At 45.4% G+C, this 24,098-nt stretch overlaps 2 protein-coding genes across 3 annotated transcripts; one reads left to right on the top strand and one right to left on the bottom strand.

Moving 5' to 3' along the window:
• The first annotated feature begins 145 nt into the window (after window positions 1-145).
• Window positions 146-5,698, top strand: LOC125988953 (F-actin-capping protein subunit alpha-1). Of its 2 annotated transcripts, XM_049754852.2 has the most exons (10): window positions 157-391; window positions 2,784-2,847; window positions 3,057-3,108; window positions 3,183-3,246; window positions 3,342-3,548; window positions 3,946-4,025; window positions 4,173-4,251; window positions 4,344-4,415; window positions 4,838-4,900; window positions 4,999-5,698. In XM_049754852.2, the coding sequence occupies exons 1-10, from the start codon at window positions 353-355 to the stop codon at window positions 5,137-5,139; spliced, it is 861 nt and encodes a 286-aa protein (XP_049610809.1). In that variant the 5' UTR covers window positions 157-352; the 3' UTR covers window positions 5,140-5,698. The 2 variants fall into 2 exon arrangements, with proteins under 2 accessions (XP_068505214.1, XP_049610809.1); XM_068649113.1 differs by lacking the exon at window positions 4,999-5,698 and having other exon boundaries at window positions 146-391; window positions 4,575-4,881.
• Window positions 4,907-24,098, bottom strand: LOC125988903 (CTTNBP2 N-terminal-like protein). Its single transcript, XM_049754673.2, has 6 exons — window positions 23,696-24,098; window positions 23,091-23,228; window positions 21,621-21,728; window positions 13,090-13,341; window positions 9,791-9,898; window positions 4,907-8,414 (listed from the first exon to the last, which is right to left on the bottom strand). The coding sequence occupies exons 2-6, from the start codon at window positions 23,151-23,153 to the stop codon at window positions 7,161-7,163; spliced, it is 1,785 nt and encodes a 594-aa protein (XP_049610630.1). The 5' UTR covers window positions 23,154-23,228; window positions 23,696-24,098; the 3' UTR covers window positions 4,907-7,160.

Raw genomic sequence — 24,098 nt, 5'->3', positions numbered from 1 at the left:
AAATACTACATCATCTGCTATATATTAGTGTAACTTTATTGGAACTTGTAAATAAAAGTCGTTTATAACATCTATAGCTTCTTATAATACCATATTTATTTTGAAGGAAATTAAACAACAGGAAGCAGTGGTAATAAAAGCCCGACTCCTATAACGTCCACCCAAATCCTACTTTGTCTTTGTTGTCTTTTAAATGTTGATCATACTTGTCAATATATTCTGTTGTTGTTTAAAGTGAAATATGCTCTTTTTCTTTTTAGCTCGAACACGTAACACTTTTCCTTGAACTCTTAAAAACAGTCGCGTCGCTTCCGTCAATCCGAGCGAGTAGGTGGGGTCACAATGAGCCAAGATGGCTGACTTTGAGGAACCGCTATCAGACGAAGAGAAGGTTTGAACCTTGTTAACTTCTTTGATTCGCGGCTTCAATTGCTTTAACTTACTAACAAGTAAATTTCACTCAATCGGGAGGAGAGGCCGAGATTCGCTGACACATTGGAATAAAAAAAAAAGACTATTTCCCAAAAGATATTTCGTTTACCATTTAGCCAGTGCTGGTGATGCATCTTCAGCTAGCAGTGTTTATTTCAGGTCAATAATTATGGGATCTACGCTTTAAATCTTTGCACACCATGAATCGGGATTAAATGCACCAGATAGTAAACGTGTTAGTTTCCCGTTACTTCTGCTCGTCAGCATCAACCCGGATGCATGTGAGCTAATGAGGTTTTCTTGGGTCAGAGGGGTTTAGTTGCTGCTCAAATATTTTATAGTCTCACATGACTTCAAGTCCCCATTTCAGGTCGTTTAGTTCATACGAAACCTGGACACCCCCTGAAATCAAATTGGCAATAAATGTTTAAAAGCTCCAATGATGAGGACCCACGCTCTTTTTAATTAGGTGGTCTTCAAAGACTATATGAACACTCATGATAATGTGACTACACACAGTCAAGTCCCATTTGCATTAGCATCATGTTAATAAATAACAATAGTTATAGGTTTAGGTATTTGCATTGTCACAATAATTTTTCTCCCAATCCTCTGGTTTTCAAAATATCTTTTGGGTGTAATAATAGAGGTTCACTTGAATGTGAAATGTACATATACAGTGCCTTGGGAAAGTATTCGGCCCCCTTGAACCTTTCAACATTTCGCAACATTTCAGGCTTCAAACATAAAGATATAAAAGTTTAATTTTTTGTCAAGAATCAACAAGTGGGATACAATCGTGAAGTGGAACAAAATTTATTGGATAATTTAAACTTTTTTAACAAATAAACTGGAAAGTGGGGCGTGCAATATTATTCGGCCCCCTTGCGCTAATACTTTGTAGCGCCACCTTTTGCTGCAATTACAGCTGCAAGTCGCTTGGGGTATCAGTTTTGCACATCGAGAGACTGGAATTCTTGCCCATTCTTCCTTGCAAAACAGCTCGAGCTCAGTGAGGTTGGATGGAGAGCGTTTGTGAACAGCAGTCTTGAGCTCTTTCCACAAATTCTTGATTGGATTCAGGTCTGGACTTTGACTTGGCCATTCCAACACCTGGATACGTCTATTTGTGAACCATTCCATTGTAGATTTGGCTTTATGTTTTGGATTATTGTCCTGTTGGAAGATAAATCTCCGTCCCAGTCTCAGGTCTTTTGCAGACTCCAACAGGTTTTCTTCCAGAATGGTCTTGTATTTGGCTCCATCCATCTTCTCATCAATTTTAGCCATCTTCCCTGTCCCTGCTGAAGAAAAGCAGGCCCAAACCATGATGCTGCCACCACCATGTTTGACAGTGGGGATGGTGTGTTCAGGGTGATGAGCTGTGTTGCTTTTACGCCAAACATATCGTTTTGCATTGTGGCCAAAAAGTTTGATTTTGGATTCATCTGATCAGAACACCTTCTTCCACGTTTGGTGTGTCTACCAGGTGGCTTGTGGCAAACTTTAAACGAGACTTTTTATGGATATCTTTGGGAAACGGCTTTCTTCTTGCCACTCTTCCATAAAGGCCAGATTTGTGCAGTGCACGACTGATTGTTGTCCTATGGACAGACTCTCCCACCTCATGGGCCTCTTGGCTGCATCTCTGATCAGTCTTCTCCTTGTTTGAGATGAAAGTTTGGAGGGACGGCCGGGTCTTGGTAGATTTGCAGTAGTCTGATACTCCTTCCATTTCAATATAATTGCTTGCACAGTGCTCCTTGAGATGTTTAAAGCTTGGGAATTTTTTTTCTATCGAAATCCGGCTTTAAACTTCTCCACAACAGTTCTCGGACCTGCCTGGTGCGTTCCTTTGTCTTCATGGTTCTCTCTGCGCTTTAAACAGAACCCTGAGACTATCAAAGAGCAGGTGCATTTATACGGAGACTTGATTACACACAGGAGAATTCTGTTTATCATCATCAGTCATATAGGACAACATTGGATCATTCAAAGATCCTCACTGAACTTCTGGAGTGAGTTTGCTGCACTGAAAGTAAAGGGGCCGAATAACATTGCATGCCCCACTTTTCAGTTTTTTTATTTGTTAAAAATGTTTAAATTATCCAATAAATTTCATTCCACTTCACGATTGTGTCCCACTTGTTGATTCTTGACAAAAAATAAAATTTTTATATCTTTATGTTTGAAGCCTGAAATGTGGCGAAATGTTGAAAGGTTCAAGGGGGCCGAATACTTTCGCAAGGCACTGTATATAACAGGAGCATGATTGTAGACAGCACAACCAAATTACAATCTCATAAATACGATGTAATGTTTATACTATGTGTCTATTTTTTATCTCAAAGGTTCGCATTGCAGCCAACTTTGTGACCCGTGCCCCACCAGGAGAGTTCAATGAGGTCTTCAATGGTAAGAGGTCTCTCAACATTATGTATTTGGACACATTTATAACTGAGTTTATTGGATATGAATGGCCTATATACACATATGTAGCCAGTCATAATGAAGCAAATCAGTTTGTAATTTTATGGCACGTATATTGAACATAGTCGTGCTTAAGGATTTTGCGGCTGCCCATTGGACTTTGGTCATCATGAGGTGTATTTTTGTCTTTACAGATGTGCGGCTTCTTCTTGACAATGATACACTCCTCAGGGAGGGAGCATCGCAGTAAGTACCGTTTATTATGGATCAAGCTATTTCCCCCATAACATCAGCCATCCTAACATGTCTAATGTGTCCAGCTCCTTTGCCCAGTACAACATGGATCAGTTCACACCTGCTAGACTTGATGGCTTTGAAGACCCGGTATGCGTCACCATAATCTTTCCTTCTTCATTACAGAAACACAGTTTTAATTATGTTGTCTCCCCCCAAAACTTTCTTTGGTTTTATTCACACAGGTCCTGATTACAGAGCATGGTGACCTGGGTCAGGGGCGCTTCCTGGACCCTCGCAACAACTTGTCTTTCCGCTTTGACCACCTTCGGAAAGAAGTGAGCGACGTGCAGCCATATGAAGGAGACGCGTCTCTTAAAGCCTGGAGGGATTCCTGCGACAATGTCCTTAGTGCCTACGTCAAAGAGCACTACCCGACTGGAGTCTGCACAGTGAGTCTTCTTCACTTCACAGGAAGAACCAGTTTTGTAGATAGTGAACAATTCATCAAAAACATATACAGGATAACAAATAACATCTGTATTGCCATGTTAACCAATATCCGACCACTAACCGTAGCAACATGTCGACAATATAACAATACTCATAGGTAATTTTTAATCATTTGTGTAAAAGGACTTATGTCACTTCATCTTACGGAGTCAGTCTACTCTAGATGTCTTGCATATTGCCCCCTGGTGGCCAAGGCATGCACAACAAAAGGAGCACGATGTGGGGCTGGACGGGAGCACTGGCTTTTAGTTTTATACTGTATTTAAATGGGGAAAAATAATTTGAGATATATACTTGTTCTATTTTCTCTCCTTATGTACTATTTCTGTGGGACAGGTATATGGGAAAACTGTTGATGGCCAGCAAACCATCATCGCCTGCATTGAAGGACATCAGTTTCAACCCAAAAACTTTTGGTATATTACCGTCTTATATGACAAGTCATCTAATGGGCTTGGTATATGTTTAAGCAATTGGCTAAATTATATCACCAATAGATTTTTTTTGTTCCTTTACATCAATGAATGTCAGTTAAAGTTGTTCTTGCTTTGATTGCCGAACAGGAATGGTCGCTGTAGGTCTGAGTGGAAACTTACCATTGGCCAGTCCACAGCACAGGTTGTGGGAGTGTTGAAAATCCAGGTGAAGTGACCTCGGTGTACCCAATTTTTTAATGATGAATAAGGCAAAGATGAATGAGGGAAAAAGACTAATTTTACTTCTGCTATATCTAGGTCCACTATTATGAAGACGGGAATGTGCAGCTGGTTAGTCATAAAGAGATCGAGCAATCGATATCAGCGACTGTAAGTAAACCTCAAGACAAAGTCAAGACAAGTCAAACCCACAATTTCCTTTACAATAATATGTTGTATGTACCCCCAATAGTCTAAACACGGCATTCTGATTAATATTGCCTATGTGGAATATAAGTTAAGAGGCAAAATTCACCTGTTTTTATCCAGCATGGAGGATGCCATTTTTGCCATTTGCTGACAACTGGAAATGACGTCACAAACAATCACAACTCAGTTTCAGAAAACTGGTGAGCTGTCATAAGAACAGATGTAGTTTGCATTTTTAATTCATATTCCACAAACAAATCATCAATCACAATGACTGGTTGGGCTTCACAGAACATATTCTTACAAAGACAATCTTCGGGTTGATTTCTTCTTTAAGAATGGTGAAGATTGCAAATAGAATGACTTAATTGTATCTCAAACAGAGTGAAACCCAAGCGGCTAAGGAATTTGTTGACATTATTGAAAATGCTGAAAATGATTACCAGGTAAGCTTACACCTCAGGTAGCAGTTTAATGAGACACATTAAGTAAAAATATAATATGTATGCAGTAGTAATTTACTTTCCTCCATTTTGACTACCAGACTGCAATCAGTGAGAACTACCAGGCCATGTCTGATACAACGTTTAAGGCTCTACGTCGCCAGCTGCCCGTCACACGCACCAAGATCGACTGGAACAAAATTCTAAGTTACAAAATTGGCAAGGAGATGCAAAATGTCTAGTGGAAGATCAGCGAGAGGGAGATTCTAGAAACCTAATCACTTAACCAAACTGGACTTAACCAAAGCAAAATGATAGTAGTTTGGGGCAAGGAATCCATGAAAAAGAAAAAAACTCATCAAAACCTCAATTTGCAGACTGTAATACATATGCATGTCTGATTGGGGGAGAATGAAGGAGATCATCATAGTTTGCAGTAAGTGGTTGTACTTTGGTAACATCACCTCCACTGCTGTCCTTTTCTGTTACGAAACATTAAAAACCATTTGCCCAAATCTCTTTCCCATGGTAAAGAACTCCATTCTCCCACCCACGGATGCGCATTTCTATTTTAACATGCTGTTTTCTTTTGGAGTCATGAAATGCTGTACTGTAATGTGTTGGTCAATGCCCAGTGCACATGAAAAGCAAGATGTTAACCTTTGTATGGCCACATCAAACTGCATCTGTATACCAATACTTCAAAGCAGATATTTTTGGATGGATGCTCAGACTGTGCTGATCGGTTATGTGTTGCCTGTACTGCCCATTCTGTTGTATGAATTAAAGGTCAGAAGAACACGCCTGTATTGCTGTTATTGCACCCATGCAAGAGTCAAAAGGTTGTTAGCTGAGCGTGTAAAAAGACAAAACTGTTTTGTACACTGTCAGCGCAGAGTTGTAATTTATTTTGTATCATTGGCTAAAATCTTGTCCGATTCCCAAATTCATTGTTACATTTGTGATCTTGAGTTGCGTGAGTGAGGCCTCTCAGAAGATAATGTGCTCTTCCTGGTTGAAAAGCTATGTAAAGTAAATGTTGTAAACATACAAATGATTGAAAATCTAATTGGTTACAAAAACACAATAGTTAATTTGACATACTATAATGGCTACAATAGTTGCAGGAATCAACAGGCGTGACATCTCTTTACTATTTGGTTAACATCAAAGTTTCCCTGATTAGCAGACAGTTTTCTAGTACTGCAGTTTAGTCTCGGTGTACTTTAAGTGCAATCATTTATGTGACTGCGTTTGATTTACAGTGAAGTATTCTTTGAAAGCCTTTAAATCATGGGTGTCAAACTCAAGGTGCGGGGTCATATACTGCCCACCACATCATTTTATGTGGCCTGCAAAGGCAAATTGTGTATTGTGCACTTCATGTGTCAATACTAAAACTAAAAATAAACAAAATACTAGCAATTTTTATTAGCATTCATCTTTTTAAAAATATTTGAACAGTTTTTACCAGTCTTTGATTTCAAAACTAGTTATTCAGTTGTTTGTGTAGCCTATAATGTCTGACATTTCCCCACTGTGGGATGAATAAGTTCTATCATCATCATCATCATAACGATGCGTTGACAGTCATAATGGCCCTCCAAAGGAAGCTATGACTACGATGCGGCCCGTGACAAAAATGAGTTTGACACCCCTGCTTTATATAAACAAAACAGTCTTTTTATGAATTGGTTGCAACCATTTACAACCAATTTGTGTTTCCTCATCTACAACTAAAACAGTGTTGCATCAAATGTATTTTTTTAATGTGTCTTGTTCACTGCTGATGTTTTCAGCATCCAGGGATACTGCTGTGACAGTTCTTAAGTCAATCTACAGATTCATTGCATCCCAATTTTTTTTTCACATTTTCACCCATCCCCCCAAAGTTTTCTGAGAAATTTGGGGGGTTTGTAAAATATCTCCAGTTTGTTTTATGGAATCCAGAAATACTAGCACCGCCAGTGGTAGTGGCTCGCTATGGTGTGAGTATAGAGTCCCTCCCGGTAGAATGTGTTCCTGCTGTAGTCATCTATAGTCATCTTTTATCATCGTCATCAGAATTTATACAACACTAATCACAGAAGCCTCTTTAATGTTGTGCCATCCATTCTAAACATGCCAAAACTAGCTTATATTCTCTGGCGCCATGCGTCTCTGTGCAGTCCTCCAAAGAGGAACCTGTGCAAAATTCTGATGGATTAACATGACCCAGGTTGTGTGGCAAGTAGAAACTGTGTGCTTCAGTATAATGTGGACGTTAACTAGAAGACGACAAAACCAGGTCAGGTTCTGTTGCTCCTTCCTGTCCGCTGCCGCAGTTTCCCGAAAGCTCGGGGAACAGGCTGGCTTGGGCAGAATGACTCGGAGAGCCAGGAGTCGGACTCATGCCGGGCCTCTTGGGAGGAATCGGAGGAGGATGAGTCCTCTCCGATCGGGGTGTGAGAGGGGAACGGATACCCGGAGATAGCGGCCCAGAAGGTGACCTCCCCCCGGGAGGTGATGCAGCTACATTACGGTAGTCTGTACCAAACGGAGAGCTGCTCAACGGTACCATCTTGACACCGGCCTGTTGGCTTGTGAACCGGGACAGCACCTGTGTGACTGTATTGCGGGCCAGCTGCTTGGCTGCACTGTGTTCTGGTGGGGGAGGGTTGGAGGAGGTGGTAGGTGAGAGGTCCCTGGGGGAAAGAGGCCCACCATGCTGCTCCAGCTCCGCCTGCGTTTGAAACTTATGTCTGGCAGCTTGGAATCGCTGATTGACTCCAGCCTGGTAGGAGGACTGATGGAAAGTGGGGCTGTTGAAATGTTTGGCCAAAACTGGCGAGGAAACAGGAGAAGAGGAGAGAGAAGAGGAGGCGGTGCTGGAGGGAGAGTAAGGTACAGTCTGAGGATGGAGAGGAGAAAGTAAGCTTGCTCCTGCCCCATTTTCTAGCACCACCGTGTTTTCTGTTCCTCTCCCGTCCTGATTAAGGTTGTGATGCCCATTGAGTTTTAACACCGAGGACGTTTTCACAGGGACAATTAGTTTCCCATCAGGCTCGGTCTGAACGGAGGTAGACACGACTATCATCTTCGATGGTGACGTCAATGCCTCCTTTGGCCCCATTTTGGGCTCACTGGTTTCATCCAATCTTCTTTTCAACTGCTCAAGTTGTCTCCTCAGGTCTTTACTCCTTTCTTCTTCCTCCATGAGCTTGACTTTCAGTTGCTCACGCTCTGTGGTAAAATCAGCAAGCTTTCTACTAGATTGAACCTCAAGCTCCGCTGCTCTACTCTTTTCCTCATCGAGGAGCATCTGTAGCTTTTCCACTGCGTCTGTCTCTTCTTTGAGCAGAGTACGGAGCTCTGAGACCTTCTGTGCCTCCTCCTGTGCTCGGCTACTGGCTTTCTGGAGCTCCAGGCTGAGAGTGGATGAAAGCTGCTGTTGCTGGCTCAATGACTCCTCCGCCTGGCTCACAGCCTCATCCTGTTCTCTCTCCAGTCGCTGCACTGCTGCACGCTCAATTTCAAGCTGGAAAGATAAGAGCATTGGTTAGTAAAGCAGGTTAGCTTATGGCCACAAGGAGGCAGCATAACCCTGTCTTGTTGAATTGCAGCATTAGCTAGTACAATTTAGAGGTCCATTCCAGTTAAAACCCAGAGCATTCTATACTGAGCCAGAACTATTACACTGGGGAACATTTTGAAAATACATTTGGTTGCAGTGACAATTGAGACGGTGAGAGCTCCCAATAGGTCACTACGATCAATATCTACAACTATAAAGCTAGTATAATAGGAATTAATATTTAAGATCAATGCTCGTTTTGGTTTTAAACCATGGGCCTACCATTGTAAATTCTATTTCATTTTATGCATTTTTTTTATTTTCAAAACTATTCTATCTTGTTGCTTTACATATTTACATAATAATAATATATAATAATAATAATAAGGATCCTTTAGTGTCAAAAACTGAGATTGGACTCCACAATTTTTTTTTTTAAAAAGAGCTGTCAGACCTAATTCAACAATATTTGTGTTCTATGGTGTCTTTTATGGTAATTAGGTTTTTATGATTGTATATTATACAGTCTGTATCTCTTGAAATTCAGCTTTGCTAGACGTTCAACTGTGTATCCTAATTTCTTCAACAAAGGTTTTTTCAGAAACATTTATACTTGCACATACAAAAATCTCATTTACGATCAGTGGCTGGCACTCGTGGGAATAAGTATTTCCACTTATAAGTAGGAATATTTTGTGGTGATATGCCATAAAATATCAATTCTAAAAGAAACTCAAGCTTTTCAAACAAATCTATTGGGGTGTAGTACATCATTATTTTTTTATCACTGTACTTAGAAATAATTAGGCTCGCTATTTTGGTTCAACAGCTTGGTGGAGGTATAAAATGAACTATAATGACTCCATCAGGAAAAGCTGCGGAAAACTGTCTTACGTAAGGCCCTAATGTAGAGTCTGACGCTGCACTCCAGCATGTGTGCTCGAGTTGACCAGACATGTAGCTCCATTAGCTCATGTTTCCTGAGGCCATAAACCCCTGTGCAGGACAATCAAACAATGGCCTCTTCCTCATCTGTTTCCTCTCCGCCAGCCATGTGCGTGTGCATAATGGTGCCTGTGTATGTCCATGAACTTTAAAAGCCCTGCCCACCCCACTGAGGTACACAATGGTGATGTTTTCCTGCGACCTCCCCGCTTTTTACAGTAAATCACGGCTTTTAGTACGAAAGAAATAACAGAGCGGCAAAAAAAGGAGGAAGAAGAAAAATAAATAGCAACACGATCTCCTCGGCTCTCGTCTGTCATGTTTCGGCAAGTTCAATATTTTTGGCGCCTTTAACACAAGCACATCCACAGCTATAGTATCATGCGGGTCAGCACCTGTTGCAACAGTTCATTTCTTTCTGTTTGCAGTTTCAAGGAGAAATTGTCACTCTGTGAAGATTCATGGGCAGGACGCAGTTTTTCTTCTGCTAGATCGGCTATTATCTGTCAAACACATAAATATAAAACAGATTAATCAAGAGAAAAGAGCACCTGCTTTTATACAAGGTAAGAATAAGGAAAACTGACAAAATGATTTTACTCATAAGGAATTTTTTGAATGAGGGAGTAATAGGCTGAGAACTGGCCTTAGTTGAAGGTATCGAATCTAATATCGGCCACACTCTTGGTGCTGTTTTAGGCATACCGTATTTGCCGGTGTATTGGTCGACCTTTTTCGATCCAAAATCGACCGAAAAAAATCGACCTCGACTTATACACCGAGTCATAAAATTTAACTTCGTATTCATCGCTTCAAATGTGATGGTAACCAAGGCCGTTTCTCATGCATCTCATTGTGCGTTGCACTTAGAAAATTTGAACCGTGCGGCGTGCGCGAGTGCGCGGCCCGCTGGAAGACCAATGAGGCGCCGCGATCTCCTGCGCGGTGCTTATAAAGTGCCGATCCGCTCGGCTTGGAGCTATTTCCGACCTCCCGTTGGTGCCGGGCGGCGTGCGCGAGCTCGCCGGCCGCGATCTCCTGCGCGGTGCTTATAAAGTGCCGATCCGCTCGGCTTGGAGCTATTTCCGACCTCCCGTTGGTGCCGGGCGGCGCGCGCGAGCTCGCCGGCCGCGATCTCCTGCGCGGTGCTTATAAACAGCCGCATGCGCACGGCCTCCCGGAATTTGAACACATTTCGTCAATAAATTTCGCATATTGAATTTTGAAGTTTAATATAATGCAACAATTGAGCTCGACTTATACAAAGGATATATCATAAAATCGTAAATTTCCGTCGAATTTTAGGGGGTCGACTTATACACCGAGTCGACCTGTACACCGGCAAATACGGTATATGCATATATATTAGGCATATAGGTATATATATTACCGTAATTGCCGGACTATAAGCCGCGACTTTTTTCCAAAATTTTGGACCCTGCGGCTTATAGTCAGGTGCGGCTTATATAAGATTTTTTTCGAGATTTTTGTGATGATTTGATCACTTTTACTCTTAACACTATTATATACAGTAAAAGCTACAAAACAAACTGACAAATAACTCGTTTTCAAATCAGACGAGTAAAAACTGGTCAAATATTAAAAAAAAAAGCTATTATTAAAAGTGAAGACAATTTGCAATTCTAGTAATGACACGAATTTGATGCACAATTTGTCTTCGCGGGCCACATAGAATGATGTGGCGGGCCGTATCTGGCGAGTTTGACACCTGTGCTCTAAACCCTTTCTCTTACTCTGCCATATCACTCAGAGATTACACAAAGCAGTGACGCTGTTTGGACAATCTGCATTGTAATTGTACTAAGTTCATCTTGTTTTTCCTTTTTTTAATCACTTCACTGGTTTCTTTTAAATCAAACTAGTTGTTTGATATAAAAGAAACCAGTGAAGTAATCTCCATTGTATTCAAACCCAATCAATCAGCATTTAAATTCAATTCTTCTGACATTTTGCTCACCAAAAACAAGTTGTAATGAATGTGAACTTTTAATGCATTTTATTCAGAAGGTTACTTTGAACCTTAAACGGCGGCGTGGCGTACTTATGGATTTTTACGGCCTCCAGGGGGCGCTCTAGCAGGAAGCAAGAGCGGGACAGGCGGAGAAGAAGATGCGCCGAAGAAGACGCGCTAGTTTGTGTTTACATTTCGCGCATCACGCGATCAAGACAGACATTACTGAAAGGAAGCCTTTATACACAAACCGTCATCATGGAGGACAAAAGTAATGCATATGATGCCGCTTTTAAGCCAAAGACAGTCGACGTTGATGACATTATCTTGTGTCTACTCTGGAGCGTACTTATGGACTTCTACGGCCTCCGGTCTCCAGGGGGCGCTCTAGCAGGAAGTAAGAGCGAGACAGACGAAGAAGAGATAATGCGCCGAAGAAGACGTGATCGTCTCGCGCATCACGCACACACCCGCATTCACACAAAGACAGGAAGCTTTTATGCACAAACAGTCATTACGGGGGATAAAAGAAATGCATATGATGCCGCTTTTAAGCAATACGTATCGCTCGCTAGTTTAATATAATTTAGCGCTTCGTGCATGAATAAGATTACCATGAACAGAACCTCTTCACACTCGAAGAAATGCATAAAACCGACGACGAAAGAGAGACTGAGAAAGTGCGAGGCGAGGGATATCTAACGCTATTCCAATCGGACACTAAGGAGGAAGACTTCGATAGTTTCAGTGCACAGGAGGAAGATGAAGACGGCTCTTTTTTTACTTTCACTGGTATGTTTTTTTTAACCAGCCCTGTTCATGCTGTGCTACCGTGTTGCTGCTGTGTTGGTGCTGTGTTACTTCCGTGTTGCTGCGGTATTACTGCCGCGTCACAGGCAGTGTTTGGAAAGAAATGTTAAGGTATGTTATTAAAGCTTTAAAAAAAACTTTCTGTGTCTAGTCTTTCTTCGCTAATAACTCGCGTGCACACTTCCGCGTTGCTGCGGTACTACTGCTGCATCACAGGCAATGTTAAGAAAGACATGTTCAAGTATGCTATTAAAACGTTAAAAAGGCTTTCTATGTACTGTCTTTCTTTGTAAAAAACTCGTGTGCACGTGCGGCTTATAGTCCGGTGAGGCTTATGTATGAAAAAAAAGGAAATATCCCTAAATTTTAGCTGGTGCGGCTTATAATCCGGTGCGGCTTATAGTCCGGCAATTACGGCAGGCATATACGTTCATTAAAAGGCAATTTCTGTAAGTATATGTAGAGAAATAGAAAAAATATAGAAAATTGCAGCGGCACAGAGCTGAGGTGCAGTGTTCGATTCTGGCCTTTGCCTGTTGAGTTTGCACGTTCTCCCCGTGCCTGCATGGGTATTCCGGTTTCCATCCCACATTTCAAGAACACACATTGTAGCCCGAGTGACCACTTCAAATTGCCCGTAGTGATTGTGAGCCTGAATGGTTGTTCGTCTTGATGTGTGCCCTGCTATTGGCTGGCAACCACTCCAGGGTGCAACCCGCCTACTGGCTGAAGTCTCTAACTCTGAGTATGGTCGCAGAGAGACACCTGGAGCTCAAATGCATATTTACTCTCACAATCGGACTATTGTACGAGCCTCAACATGACACTTCCTGTTGTTTGGAATCATCACAAATGCAAATTGTACCTGGGTGTGTGTTTTACAACCTGATAAAACGTGTGGCAATTAATTACCCTTCTGTGTCTGCTCTCAGTGGCAGCCAACTGTCTCATCATCCTTTCCTGCATCCTCTTGCAATGGGCCATGACCAGCTTGAGAACAGCCAAAGGGTTTGGGCCCACTCCTTGCCCCTGCAGGCTTGCATGAGTCTGGGCCAAAGTGCTTTCGTTCTCTGCTGCTTTGCTGTCCCGTTGCAAGGCCAGGAATGGATCGCTGAGGTCATACTGGCCATAACGCTCTTGGATGAAAGCATCTTTGTGTTGAGCCTGAAGGACACAAACAAATCAATCGTATGACATTTTCTAACTTACACTGACTGATACACTGACAGTGACAGTTACAGTACTCAATACAGGTCAGTCAGTCACTTTTCATACATCAGGATAGAGTTGCATGATATTTAGGAAAATTAACTATACAAATTAAATTAAATAACTAAATAACTAAATAAATAAGTAAATAAGTAAATAAACAAATAATATGGGTTTGGAGTGTTAACTGTATATCAATACTATTGCAAGATTTAAAATTTAAAACTGACATTTTTATTACTTGAAGGAAATGAAAGAAATACATTTTTAATGTATGTGTGCGTGTGTGTGTGCGCATGTGCGTGCGCGTCTGTCTGTCGATGTGTAGAACATGTTATTGTAAGTGTGAGCACAAGCAGATGGTCTTCCTCCACAACCAAAACACAAAGGGGTGAGATTGTACACCCCCCTTCCAAAAGCAGATGTTAATTCCTCCCCAGAGACGCAGAGGTGAATGACCAGGCCATGAAATCAAACGGATGTATGAGGAAGATTATCAAAATATTTCAGAATTAAAGTTGACACATGCTGTATTCTGCATGAGTCAAGGTTGTCGAAATGTCAAGAAATGAAGCATGACGGTGCACTATAAAAACAACAACACATTAACTCTTAAGCGGATACAATCAAGCTATTGTCATACGTCGCCCCAGGCTGTCCTTAAAGGACCCCGTCCTCCTCCTTGCCAAACGTAATGCAACAAACACTTCCGCCAATTTATCATCATTTCTCAGAAATGTTGCACGCTGGCAGTCTCATTTTTTTCTTCCGCTTGCTCATAGACGACTACAATATAAACAGACACTTGTGCACCCTCGGGACAACAGTAAAGACGCTGAATTTGAATCTCTGTCTCTGGCTAAACAAAGAATGTGACCCTCAGAGAAGAGATTAGAGGACACGCACAAAGACACAGTCTCAATGCCTTTGGTCCCAGCCATTGTCTGCATGCCTGACCCACTCGGCTTCGTTGTGAGATTTGGTGCACACTGTCTTTTTCACTCGTGTCTGTGTTTGTATTTCTTTTTTTACCTGTGAGCAAGTTGTTCTAGACTGAATTGAATAAAACTGCTGTGCTTATTTTCCCAATTCCCCGAGATGACCATTGAGCTAGTGCAAGGGTGTCAAACTCATTTTTTTCCGTGGGCCGCATTGTAGTCATAGCTTCTTTCGGAGGGCCATTATGACTGTCAACACAAATAAATGTATGAGCACCTCATATTATATACAGTAAAAGCTACAAAACAAACTGACAAATAACTCTTATTCGAATCAGACGAGTAAAAACTGGTCAAATATTTAAAAAAAAAGATATTATTAAAAGTGAAGACAATTTGCAATTCTAGTAATGACACACGAATTTGATGCACAATTTGTCTTCGCGGGCCACATAAAATGATGTGGCGGGCCGTATCTGGCCCCCGGGCCTTGAGTTTGACACCTGTGAGCTAGTGTGTGGTGCCTTTTTCATTTATTTACAAGATAGTCATACTCATAATAACAGGGTGTGCTTTCTTTTATGAGAATGTCGCAAGACTCACTTCTCTGCAGCCACTGACGACAAATTTCTTCGTAATCAAACCGGATAAAGGAACTGATCGAATAATAATTATGCACTTGGAATTGTTCTCCTGGCAATGAAAACAACCCTTTACTCATGCCTGGAAAAGTTCGCCGCATAATGTTCAGCCTCCAGCCAATCACGTTTTCGTCGGAATCAGCCAAGGTCGGGTTCGTCCTAACCCACCTCACGGGCGAGGCGCGGCTGTGGGGCCTGGCCGAATATGAAAGGATGGCCCCGGCTTGCGATTCCTTCGACGCCTTCGCGGAGGAATTGCTCCGCCTGTTCGACCTGGGATCCGCCGCCGAGGACGCCGCCGAGGAACTGGCGACGCTGCGTCAAGGTAGCCGATCGGTCGCAGAGTACGCCCTTAAGTTCCAGACGTTGGCCGGCAGCAGCGGATGGAACACGCCGGCGCTCGTTAGCACCTTCCTAAACGGACTCGCTGAGTACATGAAAGATGGACTGGTTGCGTACGATCGCCCGCGAACCCTGAGGGGCGCGATGGACTTGGCGGCCCGAGTAGACCGGCGGATCCAGACGCGGCGGCGCGATCGGGAGAGGAGGTCCCCGCGAAACCCGTGTGGTCACATTCCTCCGTCTGCTGGGGACCCGCCAACCACACCACCCGCCGAGCCCATGGATCTGGGAGGGGCTCGGGTTCCCTCGGAGGAGCACCGTCGACGCCCCTCACTGGGCTTGTGTTTTTACTGTGGGGAGGGGGGCCATCGGGTAGCGGGGTGCCCGTTAAAGAGGCCGGAGCTCACGCGGCGTCGGGGGATCCGCGTGAGCTCGACCAGCACCGGCTCTCCCAGCCCCAGCACGCTCACGCTACAGGCACGCGTCCAGCTCGCGGCGGGCGACCAGAACGTGGCGGCCTTGGTGGATTCCGGCGCGGAGGGGAACATCATGGACATTAGCCTGGCACGTAAGTGGGGTGTCGGCTTCCTCCCTCTGAGCCCGTCTATTCCCGCACGTGCCATTGATGGCCGTCTGATCGGCGAGGTGGCTTTCGTGACGGAACCAATTAAGTTACTGCTCTCGGGCAATCACCACGAGACCATCCAGTTTTTTCTTCTCTCCCTCCCAGGACAGCAGCTCATACTGGGGCACCCTTGGTTGCGGCAGCACAACCCGGTGCTGGACTGGGAGGTGGGGGTTGTTCGGCAGTGGAGCGAACGCTGCCATCAGGCGTGCCTGAAGGCGGCCACCAGCCCACTCAGCAGAGCCCCGCCGAGGTACAGTCCCGACATCCCCAATGTCCCAGCGTTTTATCACGAGCTCAAGGAGGTTTTTAGTAAAGCCAGGGCCACTTCTCTTCCTCCACACCGGTCCTACGACTGCGCTATCGAGCTGTTACCCGGCACCTTCCCTCCCAAAGGACGCGTCTACTCCCTGTCCGCTCCTGAGCGCCGGGCTATGGAGGAATACATCCGGGAGTCCCTGGCAGCCGGTATCATACGACCGTCCTCTTCACCTGCGGGAGCGGGGTTCTTCTTCGTGAAGAGGAAGGAGGGCACGCTACGCCCGTGTATCGACTACCGGGGACTAAACGAGATCACTGTGAAGAACCGATACCCTCTGCCTCTTCTGTCTTCCGCCTTCGAGAGCCTTCAGGGAGCCACCATTTTCACCAAGCTGGATCTTCGCAACGCCTACCACCTAATCCGCATCCGGGAGGGAGACGAGTGGAAGACGGCTTTCAACACCCCGAGCGGACACTACGAGTACTTGGTGGTTCCGTTTGGGCTCACCAACGCCCCAGCGGTTTTCCAGTCACTGATTAATGACGTGCTACGAGACATGCTGGACAAATTTGTGTTCGTTTATTTAGACGACATCCTCATTTTCTCACGCTCGCTCCCTGAGCACATCAAGCATGTACGGGCGGTGCTGCGCCGTCTCCTTGAGAATTCGCTCTACGTGAAGGCGGAGAAGTGCGAGTTCCACGCCTCCTCTGTCAAATTCCTCGGCTATGTGGTGCGTGAGGGATCCATCGAGATGGACCCTGGGAAGGTGCAAGCGGTCACGTCATGGCCTGTTCCCGAAACACGCAAGCGACTGCAACAGTTCTTAGGGTTCGCAAACTTTTATCGCCGTTTTATCCGTGGATACAGCACAGTGGCCGCGCCCCTCACCTCCCTTACCAGCCCCGCCTCCCCGTACAAATGGACGGAACGGGCAGAACGGGCATTTCAGGAGCTTAAGAGGAGGTTCACATCCGCTCCCATCCTCAGGGTTCCCGATCCCGACAGACAGTTCGTGGTAGAGGTGGACGCCTCGAACGTGGGTGTCGGGGCGGTGCTGTCTCAACGTAGCCACCAAGACGATCGCCTCCACCCGTGCGCCTTCTTTTCTCGCCGTCTGTCGGCCTCGGAACGAAACTATGACATCGGGAATCGGGAGCTCCTCGCCGTCAAGTTGGCCTTGGAGGAGTGGCGGCATTGGCTGGAGGGCGCCACCACTCCGTTCATCGTCTGGACCGACCACCGCAACTTGGAGTATCTGCGATCGGCCAAGAGGCTGAACGCAAGACAAGCACGGTGGGCTCTGTTCTTTGACCGGTTTGAGTTCTCTCTTTCCTATAGACCGGGTTCCCGTAACGCGAAGGCGGACGCCCTGTCGCGTTTGTTTCCTGGGGGGGAGGAGGGACAGGGTCCGCCTCCCACTATCCTCCTGAGCTCAGTTCGGGTGGCGGCTCTTACATGGGAGATCGAACGCCAAGTGGAAGCCGCATCACGCGATCAACCCGGCCCCAGCAACTGCCCGGAGGGTCGCCTGTTCGTCCCTGAAGGTCTGCGGTCGTCCGTGCTGCAATGGGCGCACGACTCACGCCTGGCCTGTCATCCCGGCGCGGCACGCACGAGGTACGTGGTGGCACAGCGTTTCTGGTGGCCCACCTGGCAAGTGGACACCAGCGATTACGTCAGAGCCTGCTCAATTTGTAACCGCTACAAGACGTCTACTCGTCCTCCGGCCGGGCTGCTTCAACCCTTGCCGGTCCCCCAGCGTCCCTGGTCTCACCTGTCGATCGACTTTGTCACGGGCCTCCCCCCCTCTGAGGGAAACACGGTGGTCCTCACGGTGGTGGACCGTTTTAGCAAGATGACGCATTTCATCCCTCTGCCTAAGCTCCCATCTGCGAAGCAGACGGTGTCCATCATGGTGCGGGAGGTGTTTCGCCACCACGGTCTCCCACAGGACATCGTGTCAGACCGAGGACCTCAATTCGCTTCCACCTTCTGGACGGAGTTCTGCCGACTCCTCGGCGCCACGGCCAGCCTCTCCTCGGGGTTTCACCCTCAGTCCAACGGTCAAGCGGAGCGCCTGAACCAGGAACTGGGCAGGTCTCTCCGATGCATGGCCGCCGGGGACCAGCGCGGGTGGGTCCAACAGCTTCCCTGGGTAGAGTACGCTCACAATTCCCTCCCCAGCTCGGCTACTGGACTTTCGCCTTTCCACTGCGTCTTCGGGTACCAGCCACCCTTGTTCGCCCACCAGGAGCGTGGTGCGGCGTGCCCGTCGGCCCAGGCTTGTGTCCGCCGTTGTCATCGCGCCTGGGCGAGGGCCCGGGTCACTCTTCTCCGCTCTGTTTCAGGCTACGCCCGCCAGGCGAACAAGCACCGGACACCGGCTCCGGAGTACAGAGTGGGGCAGCGTGTGTGGCTCTCGACGCGGGATTTGCCGCTGCGAGCAGGATCCCGCAAACTGGCGCCCCGCTTTGTTGGACCGTTCCCTATTCAGAAGGTGATTGGCCCGGCCGCAGTCCGTCTTCTCCTTCCAGAGTCCATGAAGGTTCACCCCACGTTCCACGTGTCCCGTGTGCGGCCCATCCATGAGAGCGCGTTGGCGCCGGCGCCCGTTCCGCCACCGCCGCCCCAGCTCGTTGAGGGGGGGCCGGCTTACGCTGTCCGCTCCCTGCTCCGATCGCGGCGGCGCGGTCGTGGTCTCCAATACCTCGTGGACTGGGAGGGTTATGACGACGCGCACCGCTCCTGGGTTCCGAGCCGCTGGATACTCGACCGTTCGCTCATCACGGAGTTCCATCGCTGCCATCCGGACCAACCGGGTCCTCGGCGCGGGCGCCCGAGGAGGGACGAGGGGAGGTCTTGCCCGCCGGTACCGGGGTCTTCTGCTCCCGCGTCCGTCGATCCTGCGTCTGGCGAGGTGTCGGACGTTTCGGCGGTGTGCTGACCCCCCCACCTGGTCGCCCGGGGAATTGCCTTCCTTTTTTGTTTTTTTGTTTTGTTTTTGGTTCCTGGGGACGTCGGGAGCCGTCCCTTGTGGGGGGGGTTCTGTCACGTGCTGGTGCCACCGGCGACAGGACCACGCCCCCCTGTCAATGGAATCGCCGTCACCTGCCACGGGCTCATGGACAGCACTATATCAGCGCCGCCAGCGCAGACCTGAGTGTCAGTCTGTCCCTTGATGCTGCCTTGCTCATCAGTCCCGAAGCTACGGACCCGCTTGACTACTTGGAACCCCCGCAGAATCGTTTGTCCTCTCCAGCCCGATCGCCGCTCCAGCGCCCGCTGTTCCCATCATCCCCTTCTCCAATAAAGTCCGTCGCTACGCACTTGGCTGTACTGTCCGTTCCCTTACAGGCGTGCATTTAGACATGCACAAAAATTTACGACATCCGGCCAATATCAAGTCAGATTTATGTAATTCCTTGCAAGTTAGACGTCCACAATAAAAGAGTTGTCTACACTTGGAAAACCACATCATCATGTGATGACAGAGCAAAAAATAACAAAAGAATATGACAGGAAAAAGCTGTGGGAATGTGGCTGCAGCATTCTAATCACACATAGTGTATAAGGTCTTGAGAACCTTGAAAATCCATTCTATTAGACCCAAGAGAACTTTTAGCTCTTTTATTTAGGACATAGAAATTGTAGAAATGTTCAGCACAGACAGAAAAGGAGCACCACTCCCAGTTTCATGTCTTAAACTGGCATTCCTTTAAGGTACAAGCCCTCAGAGCCATTCATGCCTGACAGACAGACAGATATTTGCTCTTTCCCTATTAGATAAAGACAAGTGAAAAGCTAGGCCACTCCCACTGGAATATGACCTGTTTTTGGTGTCATGTTCTCAGGAATTTTCCCTCTAGTGCAATTGCTTGTCCACGTCCTCTGTTAGGGAATCTATAAAGCTACAATGTGTAGTATAATTAAACGAGAAAGGTCATGGGTTAATATGAGACTGTCAAACGATGACTTTGAGTTTTAATGGATTTTACAAAAGTTGGAATGTGAGCAAGACACCAGTAATTATTGTTTGACCCTCTAATATACAACCAAGGTGGTGGCCCCGAATGAAACCATCAGTGAAATATGAATAGACTTTTTTTGTAGCACCGCTGCTTGTCAGAGCAGCTGTCCTGTATTTGTTGGACAGACCACAGAGAAAAGGACGAAAGGCAGTGATTTTGGAAGACCACAGAGACAACACCCAACCTCTAAACCCACTGGAGACCATAAGAGCGCGCGCGCGCGTGTGTGTGTGTGTGTGTGTGTGTGTGTGTGTGTGTGTGTGTGTGTGTGTGTGTGTGTGTGTGTGTGTGTGTGTGTGTGTGTGTGTGCGTGTGTGCGTGTGTGTGTGTGTGTGTGTGCGCGCGCGCATGCGTGCGTGCGTGCGTGCGTGCGTGCGTGCGTGTGATTGGGCAGATAGGACAAGGGCCATGGTTAATTAAGAGCTGCCTTGAATATTGCTGTGTAACATGATTGTGGTGTGGGATGCTAAAAGGAAGACAGCAAAGCTTGAAATACAAAGAAAGGACACACAGTGATGCGACAATCCACTTGTCCAAAGCCTGATTGCTGGGGGCTTGTTTTGTGCCATACATGCATCAAATTTGGACTAAGACACAAATAGCCAAGAACACAATTGCGCTTCGTTTGTTGCTTATAACCCCGGTTACATCAGTGTGCTTTCAAGGCATTCAGCGACATTTAATGGGTTCCATTCAAGCATTTAGAAGCTGCTGTTCTCAGACTGTGAGAAGCAATCGTGGGAGAACTAAATGGGAGCTTCCTCAAACACTGCAAAGCAATGGAGCAGTGGTCACCGCATCCATGTAATATTCGATTTTCATAATCATATTGAACAGTTAGTAAATAAATGTCCACCCTGTCATTGTCCACTCTGTTGGCAAGCTCACATACTGTATTTTACCATTTACACTGTCCGCTTGCATGTATAAAATGTGTATTTCTAACAGCACAGCATCCACTTCTAAAATAAGTTCAGTAAAAAATCTCAATGTTCGTGTTTTTAAAGAAGGAAGTCTTTATGATATTTGACTTCTTTGTGATACATTGGCTGTACGAATATTTATGTGCATTTCCCAGAACTGCAGTCCTCGCGTCAAGACCAATTTTCCATATCATGTCACGTTATTTTCCCAGTCGACAAATTGAGAACAAATCACTCGCTCCCCTCACTGAGCTAGCAGCAAAAATGTTGACATTGGTGGAACCAAAATCCCACACCATTGTCTGTACTCATGCTGCTTCCTTCTTTTCCTGTTTATACATCCCCTCTCAGTTCAGTGACATTCTTTTTGCAAGCGTAATGCTGAGACAGGTTAAAAAGTCGTAAAAAGATAACCCGTATTCACTGGCAGTGTCTCGAGGGAGTCGGGTGTTGTCTACTTGGGTCTACTTACCCTAAAGGCATGAATGACCACCTCCTGGGCCTCGAGCTCTCCCTCCAAAATACTGAGGAGTGTCAACAGCTCAGCTCTACTCAGAGCTTCCACATTCATCTTCCCGTCCTAAAGAAAGAAGGAAGAAAGGCACAGGGAGTGAGAAACAAGCAGCTAGGCCTTTTTGAACTGTTGTTTTTGAATAATTTCTGTCTGCCAAGTATTACAACACACAAGGAATTTGTCTCTGGTAATTGGAGTCACTCGAGTATTACAGCAAACAAGCCACTAAAACAAAATACACTGTTATGGCTACTCTTGTGGGAAAAAAAAACTTGAGTAGATTTCAAGAAGGAGGTTTGCAATCCGATTAATATTTTTTGTAATAATGGACAGGCTGTTTAGATTGGAGCTCATGCAACGTGGCAGGCATTCTGGGAATTTAAGGGCATGTTGAGTGGTTCAATGTAAGATTCATCACACATTGTTGCCTTGACATTAGAATGTGCCACTGATGTCATTTGTCTTTGTAACTACAAGCCACCCTTAGAACGGTTTCATTCATATCCCTCTCATTGTAATTACGTAGCAACACACGAGTAAGAGTCTGTCTTTTGCAACTGGCAAAAAAGACATCAAAGGAATTGAAAAATTAAAATCATAATTACAGGTATGGATGGAGGGATGGATGGATGGATGGATGGATGGATGGATGGATGGATGGATGGATGGATGGATGGATGGATGGAGGGAGGGAGGGAGGGAGGGAGGGAGGGAGGGAGGGAGGGAGGGAAGGAGGGAGGGACGGACCGACAAATGGAATTTTTCTTCTCACTTCTTCTTGTTCTGATTTATGATTGATATGATTCATCCTCATATGTTCCCATTAAATTTTGATTCTGAATTTAGAAATAATCAAAATTTTTTGGGGAATCACATTAACGACACACAAATCAATTTGATCAAATTGTAATTCCACTTTGATACTGTATTTGGCATTAAAAAAGTCATTTAAAAACTTCAGACTGTTACAATTTTATGAATTTGCATGAAATTGCAAATGATTACGTTTTAATTAATGTTGCAACGAGAAGAAATTCTGGATCTCAATTTAGAAAAAATACTCGCGTTTATTGCAGCTGCTAACCCTAACCCTAACCCTTTCCACACTTGATTTCACAGTGTCTCACTAATGTTTATGCTTCAAAGTGTCTCCTCGCTGTCTGGAGAGTCTGTAAAGTGAGCGCACTTGAGTGTTGTCTCTCAAATTCCTCGGTTTATCCTGTGGCTCAACTGACTGAAATGCCAAGTCAAACTATTTGCAGCAAGATTTTTGAAGGTTTTAGTGTGAAGAATCGCTCAGGTATTTTACACAATTGTAACATAAACTTGTTCCAGGCCCCTCATGGCCAACAGTATTAACCACTTGTTACTTTCTTGCTGTTTATTTGGGGAGGCTCTAGTCAACGTGAATCAGTTTTGCCTTGTTACCTGATCCTTGTAGTTCAACTTCAATGAAGAACCATTCCAGCATTCCAGGGATGCCCACACCATAGAAGTCAACACTCAAGAGCAAATTGGAATCCCACTCCAAAGCTTGCAAGGATTCAAGAATCAGCTCTGATAAATCTGCAAAAGATGTCCCATATGCTTGTAGCATTTTTTCCATCATTATAGAAGACATCATGGAAGGCAAGACGACATCCTTTCCAGGGTGCGTTCAGAGCAATAAATGATTATTACGGTTGCTCAGGAGCAGCAAATGATTCACTACTAGCACTTGCCTCACAGGGGCAACTGCAATTGTTTTTCATGGACGCACCATTCACTTTAATATATGAAACTCATAAGGAAAATTAAATTAGAGCGAGCAATGATTGCAAGATCATCCATATCTCCTAGCTGCTTATTCCATACACATGAAAAACAACTGTTCGGAATTGCAGTCTTTATTAAGACAAATACCGAGTAATATTGCACTCCAACCATCAATAAAATTCACTCAGCGCAGGTCAGATAACCCACCCTCCTTGTTCAAGGAAATTAGTCATAAGAAATGGCAAACATTAAAAAAACCACATCAATGTTATTCATACCTTCATAAACCCTCGTCTCCCACGCGTCAATATTCCATAAAGCCAGAAATTGTTGCTGCTGAAACGTTTGGCTCCGAGCAGTCCGCTGTCAAAAGGCGCTCCTACTCCAAAACCAAACAACACACGGACAACGATTCAACGCTCACAGCCAATAGCAGCCATGCTTTTTCATACTCTGGCCAATGGCGATCACGCTCTTCGTTAAGGGGGCGGGATTAAAGCGTACCCGTTTTAGTGGGATAAAGCTCTTTGTTTCGCACCATGAGTGAGTCTGGCACCCACCCAGTGTTTGCATCCATTTCGATGGTTTATCAGATTAAACATACACTAATACACAACTTGAGTAAAGATGAGGCACGTAATAATAGCGATACTTCCTCAAGTATCCACAGACACTATGTAA

This window comes from Syngnathus scovelli, chromosome 2 (assembly GCF_024217435.2).
Source record: "Syngnathus scovelli strain Florida chromosome 2, RoL_Ssco_1.2, whole genome shotgun sequence".
In the NCBI taxonomy this organism is placed as follows: Eukaryota; Metazoa; Chordata; class Actinopteri; order Syngnathiformes; family Syngnathidae; genus Syngnathus; species Syngnathus scovelli.
This window is presented reverse-complemented; position numbering and strand designations above follow the sequence as displayed.